At 44.4% G+C, this 23,347-nt stretch overlaps 1 protein-coding gene across 1 annotated transcript; it reads left to right on the top strand.

Annotated features, from left to right (window-relative positions):
- Positions 1 to 590: 590 nt before the first annotated feature.
- On the top strand, positions 591 to 23,040 carry LOC137332806 (ras-related protein Rab-7L1-like). Its single transcript, XM_067996742.1, has 6 exons — positions 591 to 847; positions 12,466 to 12,537; positions 17,086 to 17,267; positions 19,796 to 19,917; positions 22,020 to 22,112; positions 22,929 to 23,040. Exons 1-6 carry the CDS (start codon positions 709 to 711, stop codon positions 23,038 to 23,040), a joined length of 720 nt encoding a protein of 239 aa, XP_067852843.1. The 5' UTR covers positions 591 to 708.
- Positions 23,041 to 23,347: the final 307 nt, after the last annotated feature.

Genomic DNA, 23,347 nt, shown 5'->3' with positions numbered 1-23,347 from the left:
AGAAGGACAAGGGCAGCAGGCGCATGGGAACAACACCACCTGCACGTTCCCCTCCAAGTCACACACCATCCCGACTTGGAAATATATCGCTGTTCCTTCATTGTCGCTGGGTCAAAATCCTGGAACTCCCTTCCTAACAGCACTGTGGGAGAACCGTCACCACACGGACTGCAGCGGTTCAAGAAGGCAGCTCACATCCCGTGAACGAATAAAAAAAAAGGGAATTAACTAGTTAACTTGAGTATGATCTAACTTCCCAGTTACACTAACACGCAAACCATTGCCTGTGAGATTAGGAAGCAGTCAAATTTCAATGTGGCAGTATCCTAAATTCAGTAAAATCACTCTTCAACCAAAGGCAACTATGGCGCATCGACACTCAAACTGCAAGACACGTGGACAGACATTAGGCTTTCTGTCATGCTCCAGTCAGCTGTTATCTGGAAGACCTCAAATGAAGAAATCCACCCATCCTAATTCATGTGCTGGGCTTTTTGTTATTTGTGGGTAATTCTAGTTATATTTTTGGTGCTATTACATCAGAGGGCGTTTCAAAGTCCATTTCCTGTAAAACTCCATTCAAAGCTGAACTGTAGAAAACTACAAATAAAACAGGCTACCATTATGTTACCTTGTTTACAGCAAAACCTTGCCGAGTGAAAGTTGGTTCCATCACAGTGTAACAAATCGAACATTAATGTTTTGGGAATGTCTGATCCAGTGTCAAACAGAAATGAGCATTTGTTTAAGGTGATCGTGATTGGGCGAGTCATGGTGGGCAAAACATCTTTCATTCAGTGTTACATCAGAGGCTGTTTCATGGAACATTACAAAGCTACTCTCGGAGGTGAGTATTGCTTCGTTCTTGTGCTTGTAACTTTGTATATGTTTTTGATTCTGTGCTTTGGAAAGCTGCTACACTTTTCAAAGAAATGGTAGGACATTGGCTTGCACTGTGATTTCTTCACGTGGCGGAGTTCCAAACTCAACTGTGCCACTGTGGGGAGTGGGGGGAGAACGGGACCAAGTGGAGGCCAGAGTCTTGCTCAGCAGTAGATAAAATGGAATTTGTGCTATATGGAATAGGAAGGTCCAGCTTTGATTCTCTGGTCTGTGCTGAATTGGCTGACCTCAGCCAGGACATCGGTAGGGACGTTACAACTGTTTGCAGTGCCCTGGGCAAGAGAAGGGAAATATGAAACCTGGGTTCCTGCTCTTGATTGCAATCTAGTTACCCTGATTTCTAGCATGTTAAGTGACAAGTGAGGACAGAATCAGGCTTGGCTGTGATACCTCCACAGTTGAATAGCCTCACAGTACTCACTATCAAGACTCATGCAAATAGTACCAATTTTAGTGAGGTACTGGATGGTGGCTGCCATCCATAGAACTGTACCCCAATGAGGGAAATAAAATGTTCAGAAGAGGAGAACAAATGTGGATTGAAAATTAAAGAATGAAAAAAATATGAAATCTGGTATGAAGGGTATTTAGCCTTTTTTTAATTCTTACTTGAACTCCGGCAGATTTTACCTATACTGCTTAGTGTCAGCGAAACTACTGAATAACCAGTAAAAGTTATCGGGTTATAAATTGGGCCACATAGCGCCTGTTGTGTAGGAGCTACACGGTCTCCTAAGGACTCAAAATGGCATCTGGAATGCGCGTGCACACTTGGTAAAGGCGTTTGCACACGCGCAAATAATGAATGCAGGCACCATGTAAAGTAGAGAAAATATGCCATGGATCAGTGTGCAATGCTGATTAAAAGGGACCGATGCGATTTTGGAACTCAACACTCCTGCCAATGCACTGTTTTAACCATGCACAGCTAAACAGACGTCCTAGAGGACTCCCCACCAGCGCTATTTAAAGGGATCATGCAGGTGTTGCAGGTTAGATGCTGGATTATTGCTTCTGGCTGCTAGTACAATTGTACGTGTTTGTTGAATCTTCCTATACTTGGAGAAAGTTGCAATATTATATAGAGAGTGGCCTTGCAGGTCCTGCATTACTGTTAGTGGTATTTAAAACAGTGTGCTGAACAAGGTTTCTGCCAACCATGCTAGGGCTCCAGCTGGGCATTGAACATGACTGGGAGCATGCAGATAGGCCACGCAAAGCAGGTCAAGCCGCGAGGAGAAGGAGGAGGCGCAGGGCACTGAACAAGAGGCCGTATCCAATGAGGGCCTACAGGGACCAGTTCTCTTACTTCAACCTGAGCGAAGATCAGTGCATCCGACAGCTGCAGTTCACGAAAAAGGTCATGACGGAGATTTGTCAACTGCTGCAGCCACAACTGCAGCCTCAGAGCAGGGCAAGGTCAGCATTGCCTGTGACTGTGAAGGTAACTGTGGCACTAAACTTTTACGCCTCTGGATCCTTTCAGGCTGCTGCTGGTGATATAAGCAACATCTCATAGTTTGCAGTGCACTGCTGCATAAGAGAGGTTACGGAGTCTCTGTACAAGCTGTGCAACAGATTCATAATGTTTCCTCTTGACAGAAAGAAGCAGAATGAGCGAGCACGAGGGTTTGCTCGCATTGCAGGCTTCCCCATGTTGCAGAGTGCCATTGACTGCATGCATATTGCCATGCATGCTCCACATCACAACTCAGCCATCAATGTGCAGCTGCTGTGCGACCACATGCAGTGCATCATGCAGGTCAATGCCCGCTACCCTGGCAGCAGTCATGATTCCCTCATTCTGTGGCAGTCCAACGTCCCACCTATCTTACAACCAGCATGGCAAGTCAAAGGCTGGTTACTGGGCGACAAGGGCTAGCCCTTCATGAGGTGGCTCATGACTCTGGTTAGGAAGTAGCCATCCGGCCACATGAAGTGTCATCGAGCACACCATAGGCGTCTTAAAGCAACACTTCCGCTGCCTGGACCATTCAGAGGAGCCCTGCAGTACTCAGCTGAGTGGGTGTCAAGACTCGTCGTTGTATGCTGCATGATGTAAAACCTTCCCCTTATGAGAGGACAGCCCTTGCCACCGCCTATCCGGCAAGACCCTGAGCCAGACGCAGAGGAAGAGGAAGAAGAGAAGGAAGAAGCGGAGGAGGAGGAGGAGGGGGAAGTGATGGAGAAGGAAGTGGAGAAAGAGGCAAGGAGGCAACAAGGTGCACATGCCCTGTCTGCAAGGGCGCTGCGTGCTCACCTTATTCATGAGCGATATCAGTAACCTCAACAACACCTCCCAAGTCACCAACAGTCCTACATTCCTCACCTTTCCTCTCCCGCATGACCATCCAATCGTCCTCCTTGTGATTACACATTGCTTCCTCCCGCAGCTCATCGCATAAATAAAAACCACCACTAACTGTGACTTCAAATACAAGTTTATAAACTAACTTATGAAATCATGTATACAACATTACACTATTCACACTTGTGCATTCCTTTAGTGCCTGTCGCTCGTGTGCCTTTTTCTTTCCTAGTGCTCCTACAAGGTGCATCCCCAGTGGCTGGAGCATGGGTGGTGGAATGCTGCTGACCTTCAACTGAGGAGCGTGCAGATGGCCGTGGAGGACGACCTCGAGCAGCTCTGGGACAGGAGAGCCCAGCTTCAGACTGCGTCATCTCGGCATGGGCTGCAGCAGTCTGGCCTGGCTGGCTGACAGGCAACAGTAAGGGCATTGGAGGAGTGGCAGGGGTGGGAGCAGGAATGCTGTCATCCTGAGAGAGGACAGCAGGTCAGACTGCCATGGGGACACTGCCACTCGCACGGGGCAGCACCTCAGCATCCTGATGATCTGCTGGAGAACAGATTGCTGGGCTGTTGTGACGCTCTGGAAGCTCCGTTCCATATTGGAACCCACAGCCACGATAGCAGCAATCTGAGCTCCGAAGGCAGCAGTCAGACCTTGGATGGCAGAAGTTTGTAGAATCATAGAATGGTTATGGCACAGAAGAAAGCCATTCAGCCCATCGAGCCTGTGCCGGCTCTCTGGAAGAGTAATCCAGCTAGTCCCACTCCCCCGCTCTTTCCCCATAGCCCTGCAAATTTTTCTCCTTCAGGTACCTATCTAATTCCTTTTTGAAAGCTATAATTGACCCTGCTTCCACCACCCTTTCAGGCAGCGCATTCCAGATCCTAACCACTCGCTGCATAAAAAAAGGTTTTTCCACATTTCGTTTGTGATGCAATGGAAGCCGTGACATCGGTCATCAGATGCTGCACCGTGGTGGGTTCCACAGGTGTGCTGATGGAGGTGACCACCCGCTCCATGTGGGAAAGGATGGGCTCCAAGATCTGCACAAAGCCCTGTGCCAAGTTCGAGGTGGACTCCTCCATGCCCCTTGACATTGTGTGCAGGCTTCCTGGCAGGCTTTCCAGTGCACCAAGCATTTGGCTGTGTACGCCCATCAGCCTTCTTCTGTAGCCTGGCCCATCGAAGTCATCATCTGACTCCTCTGCAGCAGAACTAGTGAGGGACCTCGTCCTCCGCGAGCTGGCACCTGTGGTATCCATTCCCCCTGCCCCAGCTCCTGCGCACTAGTGCCCGGTGTCTCACCACATGCAGATCCCTCCTCTAACCTAGCCTCTACACTACACGTAGTGTCAGTCTCTGAGCTGGTGTCTGTGAGTCTCAGATCAAGTGATTGTGGCTTCATTATCACTGTCTTCTTCCTCCTCCTCCACCTCGGACGGTGCCGGCTCTAGTTCTTGGGTATCTCCAGTGACAAAGGGAGATGGGTTGAGTTGTGGAGTGGGGATAGGAGTGAGTAAGACGTGAGTGCTGACACCATCTGCAGCATGTGAGTCAGAAAAGATTGTGGGATAAAGGAGATGTGGGAAAGAAAAGGAGGATTAGGTATGTAGAGACCCTTATTGTCGAGACCTCCAGCGCTGCCAGTGGCCACGGCTGCAGCGACGGCCCGCCCAATGATCCCCAGCATGGTCTCCTCCTGGGGGGTGAGCAGGTGTAAGCATGCCTGTCCTCCCCCAGGCCTTTGCTGCTGCCAGGTGTTATGCGCCACCTTCTCCTGCAAGACAGAGAGAAGTGTGTCAGTGTTTGGGTGATGTGGCTGCCATGGTTGAATAGCTGCCAGTGTGTGTGACCTGTGAATTGTGGGTGTGTGACTTTCAAGAGTGAAGTGAGATGCAGCATCTAAAGTGCAGCGTTGCGTATGGATGGAAAGCATTTGTTGGTGGGTGGGTGATGGGGGTTGTCCTGCGTGGAGCAGTGGTGCAGTTAGTAGGATGTACCAATTGACACTTGAATTCACTCACCTTGACCACTTGTGTCAAATCATTGAACGTTTTCCTGCACTGCATCTGCACGCGTGGAGCAATGCTCCTGGCATTCACTTCCAGCGCTATTTCCTTCCATTGCCTCCACAGCTGGTGTCTGGAGGGCCTCCTGTCACCCTGTGGATACAGGATGGCCCTTCGTGTGGCCACCTTGTCCAGCAAGGCCTCTGGTGCATCATTCAAGAACCCTGGTGAATGCTGTCTCGCAGGTCCAGCCATTAGATTTTTCTTTCACCACCGATTGAATTGACAGTGCAGCTCCCCTTTAAGAGGCGCAGGCTGCCTTTAAGTAGTGCTGGCTGCGCCCCATATCGGGCCCCCTGATGGTGCGTGCAGCCACTCAACAGCGCAGGTAGCGCTGGCTGCACACAGCAATCATGCAGATTGTCAAGCAGCACGAATCTTACATACTGCCTGCATCTCAACGACCGGGCACAGGTTAATTGCGCACCGTGACCCCCGCGCTGGTTTTACGGGTTAACCAGTTTAACTCCCATAGAACTGTTTCACTCCTTGCTGCGCAATACATGTGAGGTCTGTCTCCATTAGCACAAAACTGACTCTTAATCTGCAGTGGTAATCGAAGAGATAGGATAATGGTGCTGAAGAAAGAAAGACCTTTCATTTATATAGTGCTCTTCACAACCTCAGGACATCTCAAAGTGCTTTACAGTCAATGAAGTACTTTTGAAGTGTTGTACTTTAGAGAACACAGCAGCCAATTTGTGCACAGCAAGGTCCCACAAACAACAATTAAATAAATGACCAGATCATCTGTTTTAGGTGTTGGTTGAAGGATTAATGTTGGCCAGGACACTGGGAGAACTTCCCTGTTCTTCTTTGAATCGTGCCATGGAATCTTTTACATCCATATGAAAGGGCAGACAGGGCCTCGGTTTAATGTCTCATCTAAAAAACAGCATCTCCAACAGTCCTCATTGCTACACCAAAGTGCCGGCTTAGATTATGTATTCAAATCTCTGGAGTGGGGCTCTGGAGTGAGGCTCTAGAATGGGCCACAATCTTCTGAATCAGAGTTTAGAGTGCTACCACTGAGCCAAGGCTAGAATTCTGTTGCTGAGTGTTTCAATTCAATTTAACCACCGTTCCCAAAAAATACAAAGGGAGGGAATTTGAAGCCACTCTCACACACTTCATATAGAGCTCGTGCTACAGCAGTATTGCCAGAGTCCTGAGACCAGGTAAGTAGCCTCAGTTAAGGATGATGCATGGAGATAACAGAAGGAGAAAAGGGGTAGGGGAGAAAATAATTCAGGTAAGTGACTGACCTGATGTATCTTCCACTGATATCTATTTAAACCGCATTCCCTGAACATTGGCTGAGAGGACACGCAGATGTGCAGGGATAGGTCTGCAGTTAGGCCACACAGAAGTATGATGTGAGGTAGAAGGCTGAGTTCTTGCGAATTATTTTGCTTTGCTCTTGCTATGGTGAAGGTCAACAACTAGAATCATAGAAATTTATGGCACAGAAGGAGGCCATTCGGCCCATCGCTTCTGTGCCGGCCGAGAAAGGGCCATCCAGCTTAATCCCACTTTCCAGCTCTTGGTCTGTAGCCTTGTAGGTTGCAGCACTTCAAGTGCATGCCCAAACACCTTTTAAATGCAAAGAGGGTTTCTGCCTCTACTACCCTTCCAAGCAGTGAGTTCCAGATCTTTACAACCCTCTGGGTGAAAAAGATTTTCCTCAGCTCCCCTCTAATCCTTCTACCAATTATTTCAAAGCTATTCCCCCTGGTTATTGACCCCTCTTCGAAGGGAAATAGGTCCTTCCTATCCACTCTATCTAGGCCCCTCATAATTTTATACACCTCAATTAAATCTCCCCCCAGCTTCCTCTGTTCCAAAGAAAACAACCCCAGCCTATCCAATCTTTCCTCATTGCTAAAATTCTCCAGTCCTGGCAACATCCTCGTAAATCTCCTTTGTACCCTCTCTAGTGCAATTACATCCTTCCTGTAATGTGGTGACCAGAACTGTACGCAATACTCAAGCTGTGGCCTAACTAGTGTTTTATACAGCTCTAGCATAACCTCCCTGCTCTTATAGTCTATGCCTCGGCTAATAAAGGAAAGTATCCCGTGTGCCTTCTTAACCACCTTATCTACCTGTCCTGCTACCTTCAGTGATCTGTGGACATGCACTCCAAGGTCCCTCACTTCCTCTACACCTCTCAGTATCCTCCCATTTATTGTGTATTCCCTTGCCTTGTTTGCCCTCCCCAAATGCATTACCTCACACTTCTCTGGATTGAATTCCATTCGCCACTTTTCTGCCCACCTGACCAGTCCATTGATATCTTCCTGCAGTCTACAGCTTTCCTCTTCACTATCAATTCTTGTATCATCTGCAAACTTCTTAATCATGCCCCCTACATTTAAGTCCAAATCATTAATATATACCACAAAAAGCATGGGACCTAGTACTGAAACCTACACTGGAAATTGCCTTCCAGTCACAAAAACACCCGTCGACCATTATCCTTTGCTTCCTGCCACTGAGCCAATTTTGGATCCAACTTGCCACTTTCCCTTGGATCCCATGGGCTTTTAATTTTCTGACCAATCATTCTTCCATGTGGGACCTTGTCAAAAGTCTTGCTAAAATCCATGTAGACTACATCAAATACACTACCATCATCGACCCCCCTTGTTACCTCCTCAAAAAATTCAATCAAGTTAGTCAGTCGTGACCTTCCCTTAACAAATCCATGCTGACTGTCCTTGATTAATCCGTGCCTTTCCAAATGACGAATAATACTGTCCCTCAGAATTATTTCCGATAATTTGCCCACCGCCGAGGTTAGGCTGACTGGCCTGTAATTACTCGGTTTATCCCGTTCTCCCTTTTTAAACAATGGTACAATTTCAGCACTCCTCCAGTCCTCCGGCACCATGCCTGTAACCAGAGAAGATTGGAAAATGATGGTCAGAGCCTTCACTAATTCCTTCCTTACTTCTCTTAACAGTCTGGGATACATTTCATCCAGGCCTGGCAATTTATCTACTTTCAAAGATGCTAAACCCCTTCCTCTCTCACTATGTTTATCCCTTCCAATATTTCATACTCCTCCTCATTAACTACAATGTCTGCATCGTCCCCCTCTTTTGTGGAAACAGACGCAAAGTATTTATTAAGAACCATACCCACATCTTCCGCCTCCACACATAGGTTACCTTTTTGGTCTCTAATAGGCCCTACTCTTTCCTTAGTTATCCTCTTGCTCTTTATGTATTTATAAAACATCTTTGGGTTTTATTTGATTTTACTTGCAAAAATTCATTCATGCCCTCATTTTGCTTTCCAATTTCCTTTTTAATTTCACCCCTGCAATTTCTATATTCCTCTAGGCTTTCTGCAGTACTGAGCTCGCGGTATCTGACATTAGCTTCCCTTTTTTGCCTGTATGCTCCTTGATATCCAGGGGGCTCTAGATTTGGGAGTTCCACCCTTTTTCTTTGTGGGAACATATCTGCTCTGAACCCTCACTATCTCCTTCTTGAATGCCTCCCACTGCTCTGACACTGATTTACTTTCAAGTAGCTGTTTCCAGTCCACTTTTACTGAATCACTTCTCAGCTTAGTAAAATTGGCCTTTTCCCAGTTGAAAACTTTTACTCCTATTCTATCTTTGTCCTTTTCCATAACTACTCTAAATCTGATGTGGAGATGCCGGTGATGGACTGGGGTTGACAAATGTAAAGAATCTTACAACACCAGGTTATAGTCCAACAATTTTATTTGAAAATCACAAGCTTTCGGAGGCTTTCTCCTTCGTCAGGTGAATGTTACATTCACCTGACGAAGGAGAAAGCCTCCGAAAGCTTGTGATTTTCAAATAAAATTGTTGGACTATAACCTGGTGTTGTAAGATTCTTTACATTACTCTAAACCTAACTGAATTATGATCACTACCACCAAAATGCTCTTCTACTGATGCTCCTTCCATCTGCCCAGCTTCATTCCCTAAAACCAAGTCCAGAACTGCCCCATCTCTTGTTGGGCTTGCTACATACTGGCTAAAGAAGAGAGTGAATTGTTGAGAGTTTGGTAAGTGTGGGAGTTTAAGGGTTAATCTCTTTAAAATCTAGTGTATATTGCTTTCAACTGTTTAAGTTCAATTTTAAAGTTTAAATTTTTAAGTTTCTGTCAGGCTTCAGCAGAGAGAGTTCTGTAGTAATTTAATTGGTTAGCTAGATTAATCTGGTTCCTGAAGGTGGGGCAGGCCTGACTCATCTGAGTCACAAACTGTAGAAATACAGGGGCCTGTCAGTGCAACCAGCACGGAGTGCGGCCAACACAGAGTGCTCTGCTGAGAGTTTGGTGAGTGAGGGAGATCGGTGAAGTGGGGGAAGGAGGTGCTGCTTTGCCTTGCTTTTCCTAACTTTTAAGTGGACCTGAGCAGCAGAAGACTGAGATTGGGGAATAAAAGCAGCAGCAGACCTGCAACAAGAGACAACTACTGTGCGACGTCACAGGTGAGGCAGGAGAGTCAGAGAGGTGAGCACAGTATAAAAGGAGAGACCGAGAGCGGGAGGAGAGTCTGAGAGTCTAAGGCAAGTCATGGCAGCAGAGCTCACACCCGTGATATGCTCCTCCTGCACTATGTGGGAAGTCATGGACACTACCAGTGTCCCTGGCGACCATGTGTGCAGGAAGTGTGTCCAGCTGCAGCTACTGGCTAACCGTATTTCGGAGCTGGAGGCATCTGCAATGTGCTCACCTACTTCCTTTAAAACCCTGGGATGGAAACCATCTGGTCCTGGGGATTTGTCACTCTTTAGTGCTGTTATTTTCTTCATTACTGTTGCTTTACTTATGTTAATTTTATCGAGTCTCTGTCCCTGATTAATATTAGTTTTCTTGCGATTTCCGGCATGCTATCCTCTTTTTCTACTGTAAATACTGACGCAAAGTAATTGTTCAACATGTCCGCCATTTCCCCATTGTCAATGACAATATCCCCACTTTCAGTTTTTAAGGGGCCAACATTGCTCCTGACCACCCTCTTTTTCCTAATATAACTATAAAAGTTCTTCGTATTGGTTTTGCTATCCCTTGCGAGTTTCTTTTCATAATCTCTTTTTGTAGCTCTTACTATCTGTTTTGTGACCCTTTGTTGATCTTTGTATCTCTGCCCACATGTCAAGTATAGCCAAAAGAGTAGACAAACAGGACACCTGCTTCTAGAACTCTGCAGATGCTGCTATGAGGTTGGAATTAAGGTACACTATTCAGCTGGAGTGGGGGAAGCTTTAAGGCTGTTTTATGTTAAGTGAGTGTTGTTTGCAAATGCGAGATTCTCCTGCTTTTTGGCATTCTCAAATGTAAAGGGTGTGGCTTTTGGAGTGCTGACAGCTTAGGGGACCCCTTTTTTATGGGTCTTGTAAACGGATGTTAGATTACCTTATCCTTGTACTGTGTAGCTAAATGCACTGAATCAGTACTGCATGGCTTATGGTGCCAGGTGATAAATGTGAATCAGGGACAATAGACAATGTACAATGTTGTACAGCTTTTCCAAGACTGGATACCAAAGATCTTTAAAGTAAAAGGATTATTACTTTATATCTGGCCTGTGATACACCCAACTTGGGAGAACTTGACACTTTGTACAAAAAGTTGAAGTAATGCGCTAGTCTCCATCACTGACATTCCTGACCCTGCTAATTCACCAAAAGAAATATGAGTTCATAAAAGCCACTTAGCCTCTCTAGATCAATCTGTCAGGCGTAATAAATAAACTGGACAGTCGGTTGGCTGGAGGACGAGCTGGCCAGTGAAGAGGGCCCTCCATTTGCATTTTAAAAAATTTGTTCTTGGGCTGTGGGCGACACTGGCAAGGCTGTATTTATTGCCCATCCCTAGTTGTCCTGAGGGTACTAAGAGTCAACTACGTAATGTGGACTGGAGTCACGTGTAGGCCAGACTGGGTAGGGGTGGAAAGTTCCCTTCCTTAGAGGACATCAGTGAACCAGTTGGGTTTTTATCACAATCCGACAAATTTCATGGTCATTTTTCCTGGTGTTAGATCACAAATTACCAGATTTGTTGAATTCAATTTCACAGCTGCCCATGATGGGATTTGAATTCAAATGTCAAAGGAGATCTGCACCCAAGGTGTTAAAATTGACCACCGTGGCAAGAGAAAGATCAGCTTGTAACTGCTCCAACCTCACTGAGAGTTGCAATGATAAATCAAGGGGGCTATCATTGACCTTCACCTCATCATTTTGTAGACTCCTGTGCCTCAATAATAGATCCATAAGACTGATATTAGAGAGAGTGGCAAATTGCAAGTATGTCCATGTTTCATATTATGTTGTACTGCCTATAGAAACGGGATGTTATTCTACTGTAAATAAAGTGAAGTAAATCCCTGGTCAAATCACAAGATCTGATTATGGGAATCTTCTGACCATCAACATACCCAGCAAGTTAAAAAAAAAGACTTGTCAAAAATGGAACATCTCTATGTCATATAAAGAATAACACAAGCTGGAGCATGTTTCATGGTAGTAATCCATACTCGGGTTGAAATGATACTGACAATACATAGTCTTGATTGCCCCTGATAAGTTAGCTTGATGGGCTTGAGTATAATTCTCACAGTAACAGCATTCTTTCAAGCCCTACATGATACAGTGTCTGTGACATGCCCCAGCATGTAGACTACCCTCTATGTAATATTTAAATGGAGATGTCAATGCCGCTGCTTGTCCCACCCTCCCTATAGAAAACAAGAAGTCTGATCAAAATGTGGACCCAAAGAGAAAAAAGGTAAGAATATAAAAGAATATAGAATCATCAAAAATAGAGCACAGAAGGAGGTCATTCAACCGATCGTGCCAATGCCGGTGCTGGGTCTTCAACTGGACCTGTCTATTCTAATCATATTTCCCTGCTTTATGCCCCATGTCCTTTTGCATTCTTCCTTTTCAAATACTTTCCATTTTTTTAAATGATGTTATAGTCTCTGCCTCAATAGCTACTTGATGTTCTATAAACCCTCTGCATTATGTTCTTAATATAAAATAAAATTTTATTCTAAATGGGATATATTGTGATATGGGATATATTGTGACATGTGAAGAGACGAATGGTATTGTGGGGGAGGTTAAAGTAGATGAGGATTGAAAGTTACATTTTATAATAATCTCTGACTTAATCTTTTTTTATTGCAGTGGACTTTGCAATAAAAACCATTCAATGGTCAAACCATGAAATTGTGAGGTTGCAGTTCTGGGATATACAAGGTAAGATCACCGTATCTATTATTTTAACACACTGAATAAAAGCATAAAAAATTGTTTGTTCTAAAAATAGTCTCAGGAAGAACAATGTTCGATTGAAGGGGAGGAGTTCAGGGCACGGGAGGCCTAAACTTTCCTTGCGGGGTCTGGAGGAGCATTCCTGCTCATCCTGGTCCCACAGAGGAACATAAAAAATTACCTTGAATGGCCTCTTCTGCTTCCGATCCTCTTCTGATAGGTCTTCACCTGGCGGGAAAAGCCATAGCAGCTTCCCTACACAGGTCGGAGTTAAAATTGCAGTTGGGTCCCAATGATTTCATATTTAAAGAAGGGTCCTGCTGTCTTTCGGCAGATGCCTGTCCAGAAATTAAGGTAAAGATCAGAAACGGCGGGATCTGGGTGGGACATTTGCGTGTAAGTCTCCCGGTGGATTTAAACTGCTTACTTGCCCAGTTGCCGCCAGATGAGTAGGGTGAAAATTCACCACATTGTTATTTTCCCCAGAGATTAATGGCCGTGTGAGTTGGAAAAGATTGATTTTTTTTCAAGAAATGATTTGGAGTGAATGATTTCTGCATTAGTAAGTAAGCAGCTGGGAAGGCGATTTTTTTTCCTTGGTTGGATTCTTGCTGTGCCATGCTTTAGATTCTCCCGATTTCTAAAAACTTGATCTTGGGATGTGGGCAACCCTGGCAAGGCCACATTCATTGCCCATCCCTAGTTGATCTGAGAATGTGATGGTAGGCCTTCTTCTAGAACTGCTATGTTGATAGTACTCCCTCAATCGGCTGTTTCATAGCTGCCCCAGAACTTCTCCCCATGCCACTTTGTAGCCATCTGTACACCCACACTTTGATTTATCTTTTTACCTTTAATCACTGTAGGATAACTCCTAGCCTCTGTTTTACCCACCTCCTCCAAGGTTTGTCTGTAATTGTAAGGGAACATGGGGGAAATCCATGCCCTATCATTGATGGTACAGTAGGTTGGCACACTGGTGCCCTGCACTTCTGTACAGTCTTCCAAGAATTATGTTTTCCCCCCAAGTTTTCTCCCCTTCTATCCTGAAGACCCTGTCTTATGCTGAAGTATGGTTCCACAGGCACTGGTTACCTTCCGATACCTTGGCCAAGTTTCCATTCGTCTTGTGGGAACCCAAAAAGTGAGGCTGGCAGGGAATTTTACCATGCAGGGCATTCCATAGACTTTGGAACAGTTCCTACAGATTGGAGGGTGGCAAATGTAACCCCACTATTTAAAAAAGGAGGGAGAGAAAAAACAGGGAATTACAGACCAGTTAGCCTAACATCAGTAGTGAGGAAAATGCTAGAGTCCATTAAAAAAGATGTGATAACAGAACACTTGGAGGGCATTAACGGGATTGGACAAAGTCAGCATGGGTTTATGAAAGGGAAATCATGCTTAACAAATCTACTGGAGTTTTTTGACGGTGTAACTAGTAGAATAGATAGGGGAGAACCAGTGGATGTGGTGTACTTGGATTTTCAGAAGGCTTTTGATAAGGTCCCACACAAGAGGTTAGTGTGCAAAATTAAAGCACATTGAATTGGGGGGAATATACTGGCATGGATTGAGAATTGGTTGACAGACAGGAAACAGAGTAGGAATAAACGGGTCTTTTTCCGGGTGGCAGGCAGTGACTAGTGGGGCACTGCAGGGATCAGTGCTTGGGCCCCAGCTATTCACAATATATATCGATGATTTGGATGAGGGAACTAAATGTAACATTTCCAAGTTTGCAGACGACACAAAGCTGGGGTGGAATGTGAGCTGTGAGGAGGATGCAAAGATTTAGACAAGTTGGGTGAGTGGGCAAGAACATGGCAGATACAGTATAACGTGGATAAATGTGAGGTTATCCACTTTGGTTGTAAATACAGAAAGACAGATTATTATCTGAATGGTGATAGATTGGGAAAAGGGGAGGTGCAACGAGACCTGGGTGTCCTTGTACACCAGTCACTGGAAGCGAGCATTCAGGTGCAGCAAGCAGTTAGGAAGGCGAATGGTATGTTGGCCTTCATTGCAAGAGGATTTGAGTATAGGAGCAGGGATGTCTTACTGCAGTTATACAGGGCCTTGGTGAGACCACATCTGGAGTATTGTGTGCAGTTTTGGTCTCCTTATCTGAGGAAGGATATCCTTGCCATGGAGGGAGCGCAAAGAAGGTTTACCAGACTGATTCCTGGGACAGCAGGACTGACATGAGGAGAGATTGGGTCGACTAGGCCTGTATTCACTAGAGTTTAGAAGAATGAGAGGTGATCTCATCGAAACATATAAAATTCTAACAGGACTAGACATACTAGATGCAGGGAGGATGTTCCCGATGGCTGGGGAGTCCAGAACCAGGGGTCACAGTCTCAGGATATGGGGTATGCCATTTAGAACCGAGATGAGGAGAAATTTCTTCACCCAGAGGGTGGTGAACATGTGGAATTCTATACCACAGAAGGCAGTGGAGGCCAAGTCATTAGACGTATTCAGGAAGGAGATAGGTATATTTCTTAATGCTAAAGGGATCAAGGGATATGGGGAAAAAGCGGGAACAGGGTACTGAGTTGGATGATCAGCCATGATCATTTTTAATGGCGGAGCAGGCCCGAAGGGCTGAATGGCCTTCTCTTGCTCCTATTTTCTATGTATCTATGTATTACAGTTGAGCCTGATCCTGTCCTCATCCAACACCTGCACATATTTTCCAATCAGAAGCAGGAAGCCCTGGATGATTTTTTGTGCTCTTTGGCCCCCACCTTGTTGCTGTTCCAGCTGGAATCAGCTAGCTCACCATACACCATAGATCAAACCTAGGACTTTTTTGGTCTGAACGTCAGTGCATTTATCAACCAAGCCATCGCTGTATGCAAGAATTAAAATTTTAGTAGCATGAAAATCTTTGTCATTTGAGATTTGGCTGATTCACCAATGACCAGTACAGCTATAACACTGGCATCTACCCGACAATGTGGAAAATTGCCCAGGTATGTCCTGTCCACAAAAAGCAGGACAAATCCAATCCGGCCAATCACCGCCCCATCAGTCTACTCTTAATAATCAGCAAAGTGATGGAAGGTGTTGTCGACAGTGCTATCAAGCGGCACTTACTCACTAATAACCTGCTCACTGATGCTCAGTTTGGGTTCCGCCAGGAACACTCGGCTCCAGACCTCATTACAGCCTTGGTCCAAACATGGACAAAAGAGCTGAATTCCAGAGGTGAGGTGAAAGTGACTGCCCTTGATATCAAGGTAGCATTTGAGTGAGTGTGGCACCAAGGAGCCCTAATAAAATTGAAGTCAATGGGAATCAGGGGGAAAACTCTCCAGTGGCTGGAGTCATACCTAGAACAAAGAAAGATGGTAGTAGTTGTTGGAGGCCAATCATCTCAGCCCCAGGACATTGCTGCAGGAGTTCCTCAGGGCAGTGTCCTTGGCCCAACCATCTTCAGCTGCTTCATCAATGACCTTCCCTCCATCATAAGGTCAGAAACGGGGATATTCGCCGATGATTGCAGTGTTCAGTTCCATTCGCAACCCCTCAGATAATGAAGCAGCATGACCTGGACAACATCCAGGCTTGGGCTGATAAGTGGCAAATAACATTCACACCAGACAAGTGCCAGGCAATGACCACCTCAAACAAGAGAGAGTCTAACCACCTTCCCTTGACATTCAACGGCATTACCGTCGTCGAATCCTCCACCATCAATATCCTGGGGACCACCATTGTCCAGAAACTTAACTGGACCAGCCACATAAATACTGTGGCTACAAAAGCAGGTCAGAGGCTGGGTATTCTGCAGCAAGTGACTCACCTCCTGACTCCCCAGAGCCTTTACACCATCTACAATGTACAGGTCAGGAGTGTGATGGAATACTCTCCACTTGCCTGGATGAGTGCAGTTCTAACAACACTCAAGAAGCTCGACACCATCCAGGACAAAGCAGCCCACTTGATTGGTACCCCACCCACCACCCTAAACATTCATTCCATTCACCACCGGTGCACCATGACTGCAGTGTATACCATTTACAGGATGCACTGCAGCAACTCGCCAAGGCTTGTTCGACAGCACCTCCCAAACCCGCGACCTCTACCACCTAGAAGGACAAGGGCAGCAGGCACATGGGAACAACACCGTTCCCCTCCAAGACACACACCATCCCGACTTGGAACTATATCGCTGTTCCTTCATTGTCGCTGGGTCAAAATCCTGGAACTCCCTTCCTAACAGCACTGTGGGAGAACCTTCACCCCACGGACTCTAGTGGTTCAAGAAGGCGGCTCACCACCACCTTCTCAAGGACAATTAGGAGTGGGCAATAAATGCTGGCCTTGCCAGTGACTCCCACATCCCATGAACGAATAAAACAAAACCTCACTGGAGATTTTGGTTCCAGCTAAATGTTGGGCGGCATAATTAACTGGAAATGTGTAGCTTAAAGCTGAGCTTTGGCTAGTGGCATCATAACAGCAGTGAATATAGTGAACGAATAGTTGTCTTTTAACTTGTCCCTTTCTAATTGTTAGGACAGGAAGACGTACTGAAGATGACCAGAGCTTTTTACAAGAATGTTGCAGCCTGTATAATTATGTTTGATGTGACTTCTGAAAAATCCTTTCAATTTTGTAAGATGCTAAAAGAAGCAGTGGATTCAGAAGTATGGGGTGAAGATGGATTGCCAATTCCTTGTATCCTTCTCGCTAATAAGGTATGGTACCTGAACTGAATCTAGGAGTACTTCAGGTAGTACTTAATTAAGGAATAATGGAGCTGAATTACCCGTCTTCACTAGTTTTAATAAAAAGGTAGATCTGAGTGAAGAATATGTGAATCTCAAATAATTTAATCCATAATTCCCTTTGGAGCCAATAAGACGATGGCAGGCACCCAATGTGCTAAAGGTCATTGTGCATCCATATGGGTTGTGAGAGCAAAGTTGGCTGGGAGCCAGCACAACAGTTGTATGATGGGCTCATTATGACCCCAGTTTCTTTTTAAATGTGGCATCGTCCTCATAATGCAGTTGGTGTGCCTGAGCACTACACCAGCCATACAAAGCCACCATACAAAATTTTAAAAAAGTTCTTCCATCCATATCCTTTGCTTGTCCTAGCACCCCTGGCCTCTTGGTACCAATGCCTCCTCTATTGCCTCTGCACCTCCTCCACCCGGAAGATGCCTGGCTGCCCAACAATATGGCCTTTGTGCTCCCGGTGCGTCATAAAAAGCACAGCAGAAATGCCACAAAGTTATGGAAATGAACTTACCTGGGATTATCATGTGAGGTTTGTTCTTTCATGTGCAGGCACATGGAGCAGCTGAACAGTGCTGGCACTTCTCTGTGGACGCCATCTTATCAGCCCATCTAGGTATCAGTGGGAAGTAAGTCTGGTTTGAGATCAGCCTTCTCATAGGCAGTGAATATAATTTTTTATCCATGTCGATTTGTTTGCTATAATTAGTGAAGGTCTCTGTGTACAGCTGTGTGTTTATCATAGGGGTTCACACATTAGGGGCTATTTTGGGACAGGAGAAAACTGAATGTTATAATGGGCCCTGGTATGACAAAGTTTAAAGATGTGGAGATGCCGGTGATGGACTGGGGTTGACAATTGTAAACAATTTTACAACACCAAGTTATAGTCCAACAAATTTATTTTAAATTCCACAAGCTGTCGGAGGCTTCCTCCTTCCTCAGGTGGTGTGGAAATGTTCTGTGATTTTCAAATGCGAAGGATTCGAAAATTTCATTTCCACACCATCTGAGGAAGGAGGAAGCCTCCGAAAGCTTGTGGAATTTAAAATAAATTTGTTGGACTATAACTTGGTGTTGTAAAATTGTTTACAAAAGTTTAAAGAAACACACTTCCTTAAAGTCACAAGCTGAATGTTTAAAGTTAGGTGAAGAATGAAGGGATTGGAGCATGTAATGGATTATTCCTTCCACTCTGGAGTCTGGATTTGATTTGAGCCTGGATTGATGGGTGAAATTCTCCTCTCTCTGCTGGCAATCTCAATCCACTGGGCACAAGATCAGAGCAGAATAATACTCATAATTTGAAGCTAAGAACTTAAGACATTTTAGGAACAGGAAAGACTATTAGGACCAAACAAACCTTCCCATTTTCATAGATCAACCCCAACCTTTGCACAATATCACTCATTCAGTTTTCTTACTAGAACCATATCCAATTGTTTCTTGAACATGAACAAATCCGAATGCCCACTTGCAGCAATGAGAGTATCTCTCAGACCAAGTTCTTTTGATTGGCCCCTCACAGGGGTTTTCACTTTTTCTAGTTTTATTCCCTTTTTTTATCCTGAAGACCCTGACTCTCGCTAGGGCATTGGTAGCTCCCTGATATCTCAGCCAAGTGGCCAGTCTTCATGTATGTGACTAGACAGTGAGTATATGCAGGCTATTCCATCATGCAGGCATCACAACTAACCCAAATTCTTTCCTCACATGATGTCCACATGTGTGCACTTTGCAGCAGGAGCCACTAAATAGTTATCAGAAATGGGGACCATCTGATTTATCCCCTCCCTGGTCCAAAGGCATTTGAGACCAGTTGTAGCAGTCTGAACCAATATGCTGGCTGAGATCGGCTATCTCAACATAGATTAGGGAATGGATCCTGACACCTTCCTCCCTTTATCAACTGAGCTACTGGGAGACTTGTCACTGGGGCCTTCATTTCTTTTCTTATTTCTGCCCCTTGTACCTCTGCACAATCTTTTCTATCCCTTTCCTTGTGTCTTTTCTAACTGTACTGAGAGAATATCATTGTCAAAATGTTGGTAACAGTATCTGAATATACTTGAGGTCTCCCCACTCCTCAATTATTTGTCTTACTATTTAGTAACTACTTGAGTGTTACCTCAAATCAGTCACTGTGCTAAAGGCAAACTAGTGGTAATTTGTCAAAAGCTGAATTATTGACCAAATTTCCATTTTGAATGATATAGAATTCTTTTATCATTGTGAAACCTAAGTGAAGGGCTAAGGCCCATGGTTCAGGATACCATCAAGATTGAAAAGAGTAGGAGAGAAGATGAGCTACATCAAGAAGTAGTGATCAGGTCGTACCTGTCAATTACTGGAGGAAGGGGAGGCTGAGGGAGTTAAGTAGTTCCACAGTTTTTAGGTCCTGGGAAAGAATATGATAGTTGAGATATATTGGCTTTATATTGAGACTTCATTTTTATAACACTGCAAAAATATTGTTTTTTTAGTGTGATTTATCAGAGTGGGCAATGACGAAGGCTGCAGTAGACCAGTTGTGCAGCGACTATGACTTTGTGTGTTGGAAAGAGATTTCTGTCAAAAGGAACGAACAAGTGGAAGAGTCTGTCAGGTAATGTGATACAATGTGTAATGTAACTGGCATATGAGAGTGAGAGGCTCAAAGACTGCTGAGAAAAGTGGCAAATGAAACGTGTGTATAACAATCTAAAGAAGCTGGATGCCATCATTTTTGTTTTTGTGAAAATGTTTTTTTCCATTTTATTTTCCAACTTTCTTACCGTTTCCTACATTACAACAGTGACTACACTTCAAAAGTACTTAATTGGCTGTAAAGTGCTTTGAGAGGTCCTGAGGTCGTGAAAGGCGCTATATAAATGCAAGTCTTTCTTTTCATTTTTCCCTTCCTCACCTGTTGTGGACTTACGCTGCGGTACAATTCCATGGGACCAATATCCTTTTTGTACCTTGCCTAAATGTTCATTTTTCAATTGTGAGCATAGATATAGAGTTTGAGGCTAGTCAATATGAGAGGGCACTGCAGCAGAGACTAATCTGACTTCCACATACATGCATCTTCCAACGGTAATTACCAGAGGTTCCACATAATTTGGTTCAAGGAAAAGGACAGGAATCCTGAGCATTTATAAACACTGCAGCTATGTTTGTCTACTGAATATCCCACTTTTTTCTTCTTTTTTCTCCAACTCAAGTTTGACATGTTGCTTTGCAAACACACTGTCATCTAAATTCTCAATTAATTCAGACTGGATGTCGGGTCTGTTGAGTTTTCTTTCTAGGAATGAATTGTTACAGTTTCCTCTTTCTTGGGTTCACTGAATATCGATAAGAAACAATGGCTGATTTTTTCCCCTCCCTAGTCCAGGGATACTGAGACCAGTTGTAGTCCTCCATTACCACACTGGCTGAGACTCAGGCTGAGGATTGAACTGGGTGCTCCTGGGGTGGGAATGGTACACAACAAGCCATTTACCCAACTGCTTCAGTACAGCTTTTTCCACATTTAGGCTTCAATATGTATTCACTGCAAAACTCCCCAGGCTGCGAGCTGTCACTGGGAGGTGGGATTTCTTTCGCTGAAGCAATTATTTAAAGGCCTGCAGCTGTTGAACCTGAGCCTGTGATGGCAGATCTCCTCTGATTTTGCCAGGTAGCTGTACCTGGATTTATAGTTCCTTGGATAATGACAGATGCAGGCAGTCTGCCTTTGGTGCAAATGGATCTTCCTAGCATCTTTTCTTTGGTCTTCTTCTTCCAACATACTTAACAGGAAAGGCTGAACAGGCTGGGGCTCTTTTCTCTAGAAAAGAGAAGGCTGAGGGGTGACCTGATAGATGGCTTTAAGATAATGAAAGGGTTTGATAGGGTAGACGTAGAGAAAATGTTTCCACTTGTGGGGAGTCCAAAACTAGAGGTCATAAATACAAGATAGTCACTAATAAATCCAATAGGGAATTCAGGAGAAACTTCTTTACCCAAAGAGTGATAAGAATGTGGAACCCGCTACCACAGGGAATAGTTGAGGCGAATAGCATTGCTGTATTTAAGGGTAAGCTAGATAAGCACATGAGGGAGAAGGGAATAGAAGGGTATGCTGATAGAGTTAGATGAAGAGGGATGGGAGGAGGCTTGTGTCGAGCATAAATGCCAGCATAGACCAGTTGGGCCGAATGTCCTGTTTCTGTGCTATAGACATGATATAACTCAATATAACAAATGCAAGGAGAGAAGAGTCTTGAAAGCAATATCCAATACTTTAATCAAATTGCAGCAACCATAAATGGAGCAGATCAGCTTTAAAAAGAACACTTCCTGAAAGGCCACACCTTGACTAGCCTTTAACGCACATTACGAATGGGTAGGCTGAGCATAATCTGCTCACTCTGAATAAAATTAAGATTTTGTATGCAGCTCTGTTATGCAGCTATTTGCATTTGCATTTAAATTAAGTTTTTGCACATTATGCAGAGAGCAGGGAATCAGGTGTAGAAAATGTTGCAAATTCCAAGCCCCTGCTCATTCACTTCACACCAGCAGGACCATTCGTTCACATCAGAATTTTTAGCTCGAATATGACTCAGTATGGCACCTGTTTTGCATTCACCAACTGCACCAACCAGATTAAGCCCAACAAAAAATACATTTTAAAAATATTAAAATATCTATTTAATTGTGCATTTTTTTGTTTGATAGGTGTCTGATTGAAGTTGTTTTGGAAAGAAGCAAAAATCCTTTGCAGCCTGTTCAAGAGCCTGCACTGCCTATTCAAAAATCTCCACCGTGGAGGTACTGCTGCAATATTTAAGAAATGAAGACAGCAAAAGAGAGAGATAGACCAGAACTTTGAGTGGTGTGATTTACAGCAGGCCTGCTCTGGTATTTGCTACCTGGACATTTCTATACATTGTTTAGTCACTTTCAATCAGATACATTTTTAAAAGCAATCATAGAGCTTTGGTGAAAGGCAGATATATCTTTTGTAATGTCTTTGGAAGTTATAATTTGATTCGTTTTGATTCGAACCGGTCATGAAAATATTTTTCTCGTGCTTGTGCGGGCAGTAACAGGTTTTACTGCTTGTGGAAAGGGCTCAAAATCTGCTGTTGGCCAATTTCATTATTTTGCCCCTTATAAAGACAAAAGAAATAGACCCAACCTATTCAATCTCCCCTCACAAGACAACCCTTCCATACCCAGAATCAACCTAGTGAACATTCTCTGAACTGCCTCCAATGCAAGTATGTCCTTCCTTAAATAAGGGCACCAGAACTGTACGCAGTACTCCAGGTTTGGTCTCACCAGCACCCTGTACAGTTGTAGCATGACTTCCCTGCTTTTATACTCCGTCCCCCTAGAAATAAAGGCCAATATTCCGTTTGCCTTCAGGATTACCTGCTGCACATGTATGTTGACTTTTTGTGTTTCATGTACGAGGACACCCAGATCCCTCTGTACCACAGCATTTTGTAGTATTTCTCCATTCAAATAATATTTTGCTTTTTTATTTTTCCTCCCAAAGTGGATGACTTCACATTTTCCCACATTATATTCCATCTGCCAAATTTTTGCCCATTCGCTTAACCTGTCAATATCTCTTTGCAGTCACTTTGTGTCCTCATCACAACTTGCTTTTCCACCTAGCTTTGTAATTAAGCTACTAGAAATTACTGTTGATAACCAGGATTTGCGTATAGTGCAAGCAGCCATTGGTTGAGCGATTTGATTTTCTCACTGCACAGCTGTGTTTAATGGCCTGTGCACAAGAAACTTGTTAGCGGTTTGTGCAGTGTGAAAATGATCATCAGAGCATGATTGGCTGATTTATCCATTTCTTGAGGTGTGAACCTGACTGGAGGGGACCCAGGGGAATTCTACACAGTGATTAGGGTGAATCTGTGATAGACTTTTGAAAGCTACACTTCAATTTTCCATCCGTCCTTAATCCCTCAAAATTCAGATTTTGTATTTTTAAATTTGGGCTTTCTGAAATCTTAAGAAATATGATTCACTTCCCAGATTTT

Source organism: Heptranchias perlo, chromosome 15 (genome assembly GCF_035084215.1).
Source record: "Heptranchias perlo isolate sHepPer1 chromosome 15, sHepPer1.hap1, whole genome shotgun sequence".
Classification (NCBI taxonomy): domain Eukaryota; kingdom Metazoa; phylum Chordata; class Chondrichthyes; order Hexanchiformes; family Hexanchidae; genus Heptranchias; species Heptranchias perlo.
The sequence above is the reverse complement of the archived record's forward strand: the minus strand, read 5'-3'. Positions and strand labels throughout refer to the sequence as shown.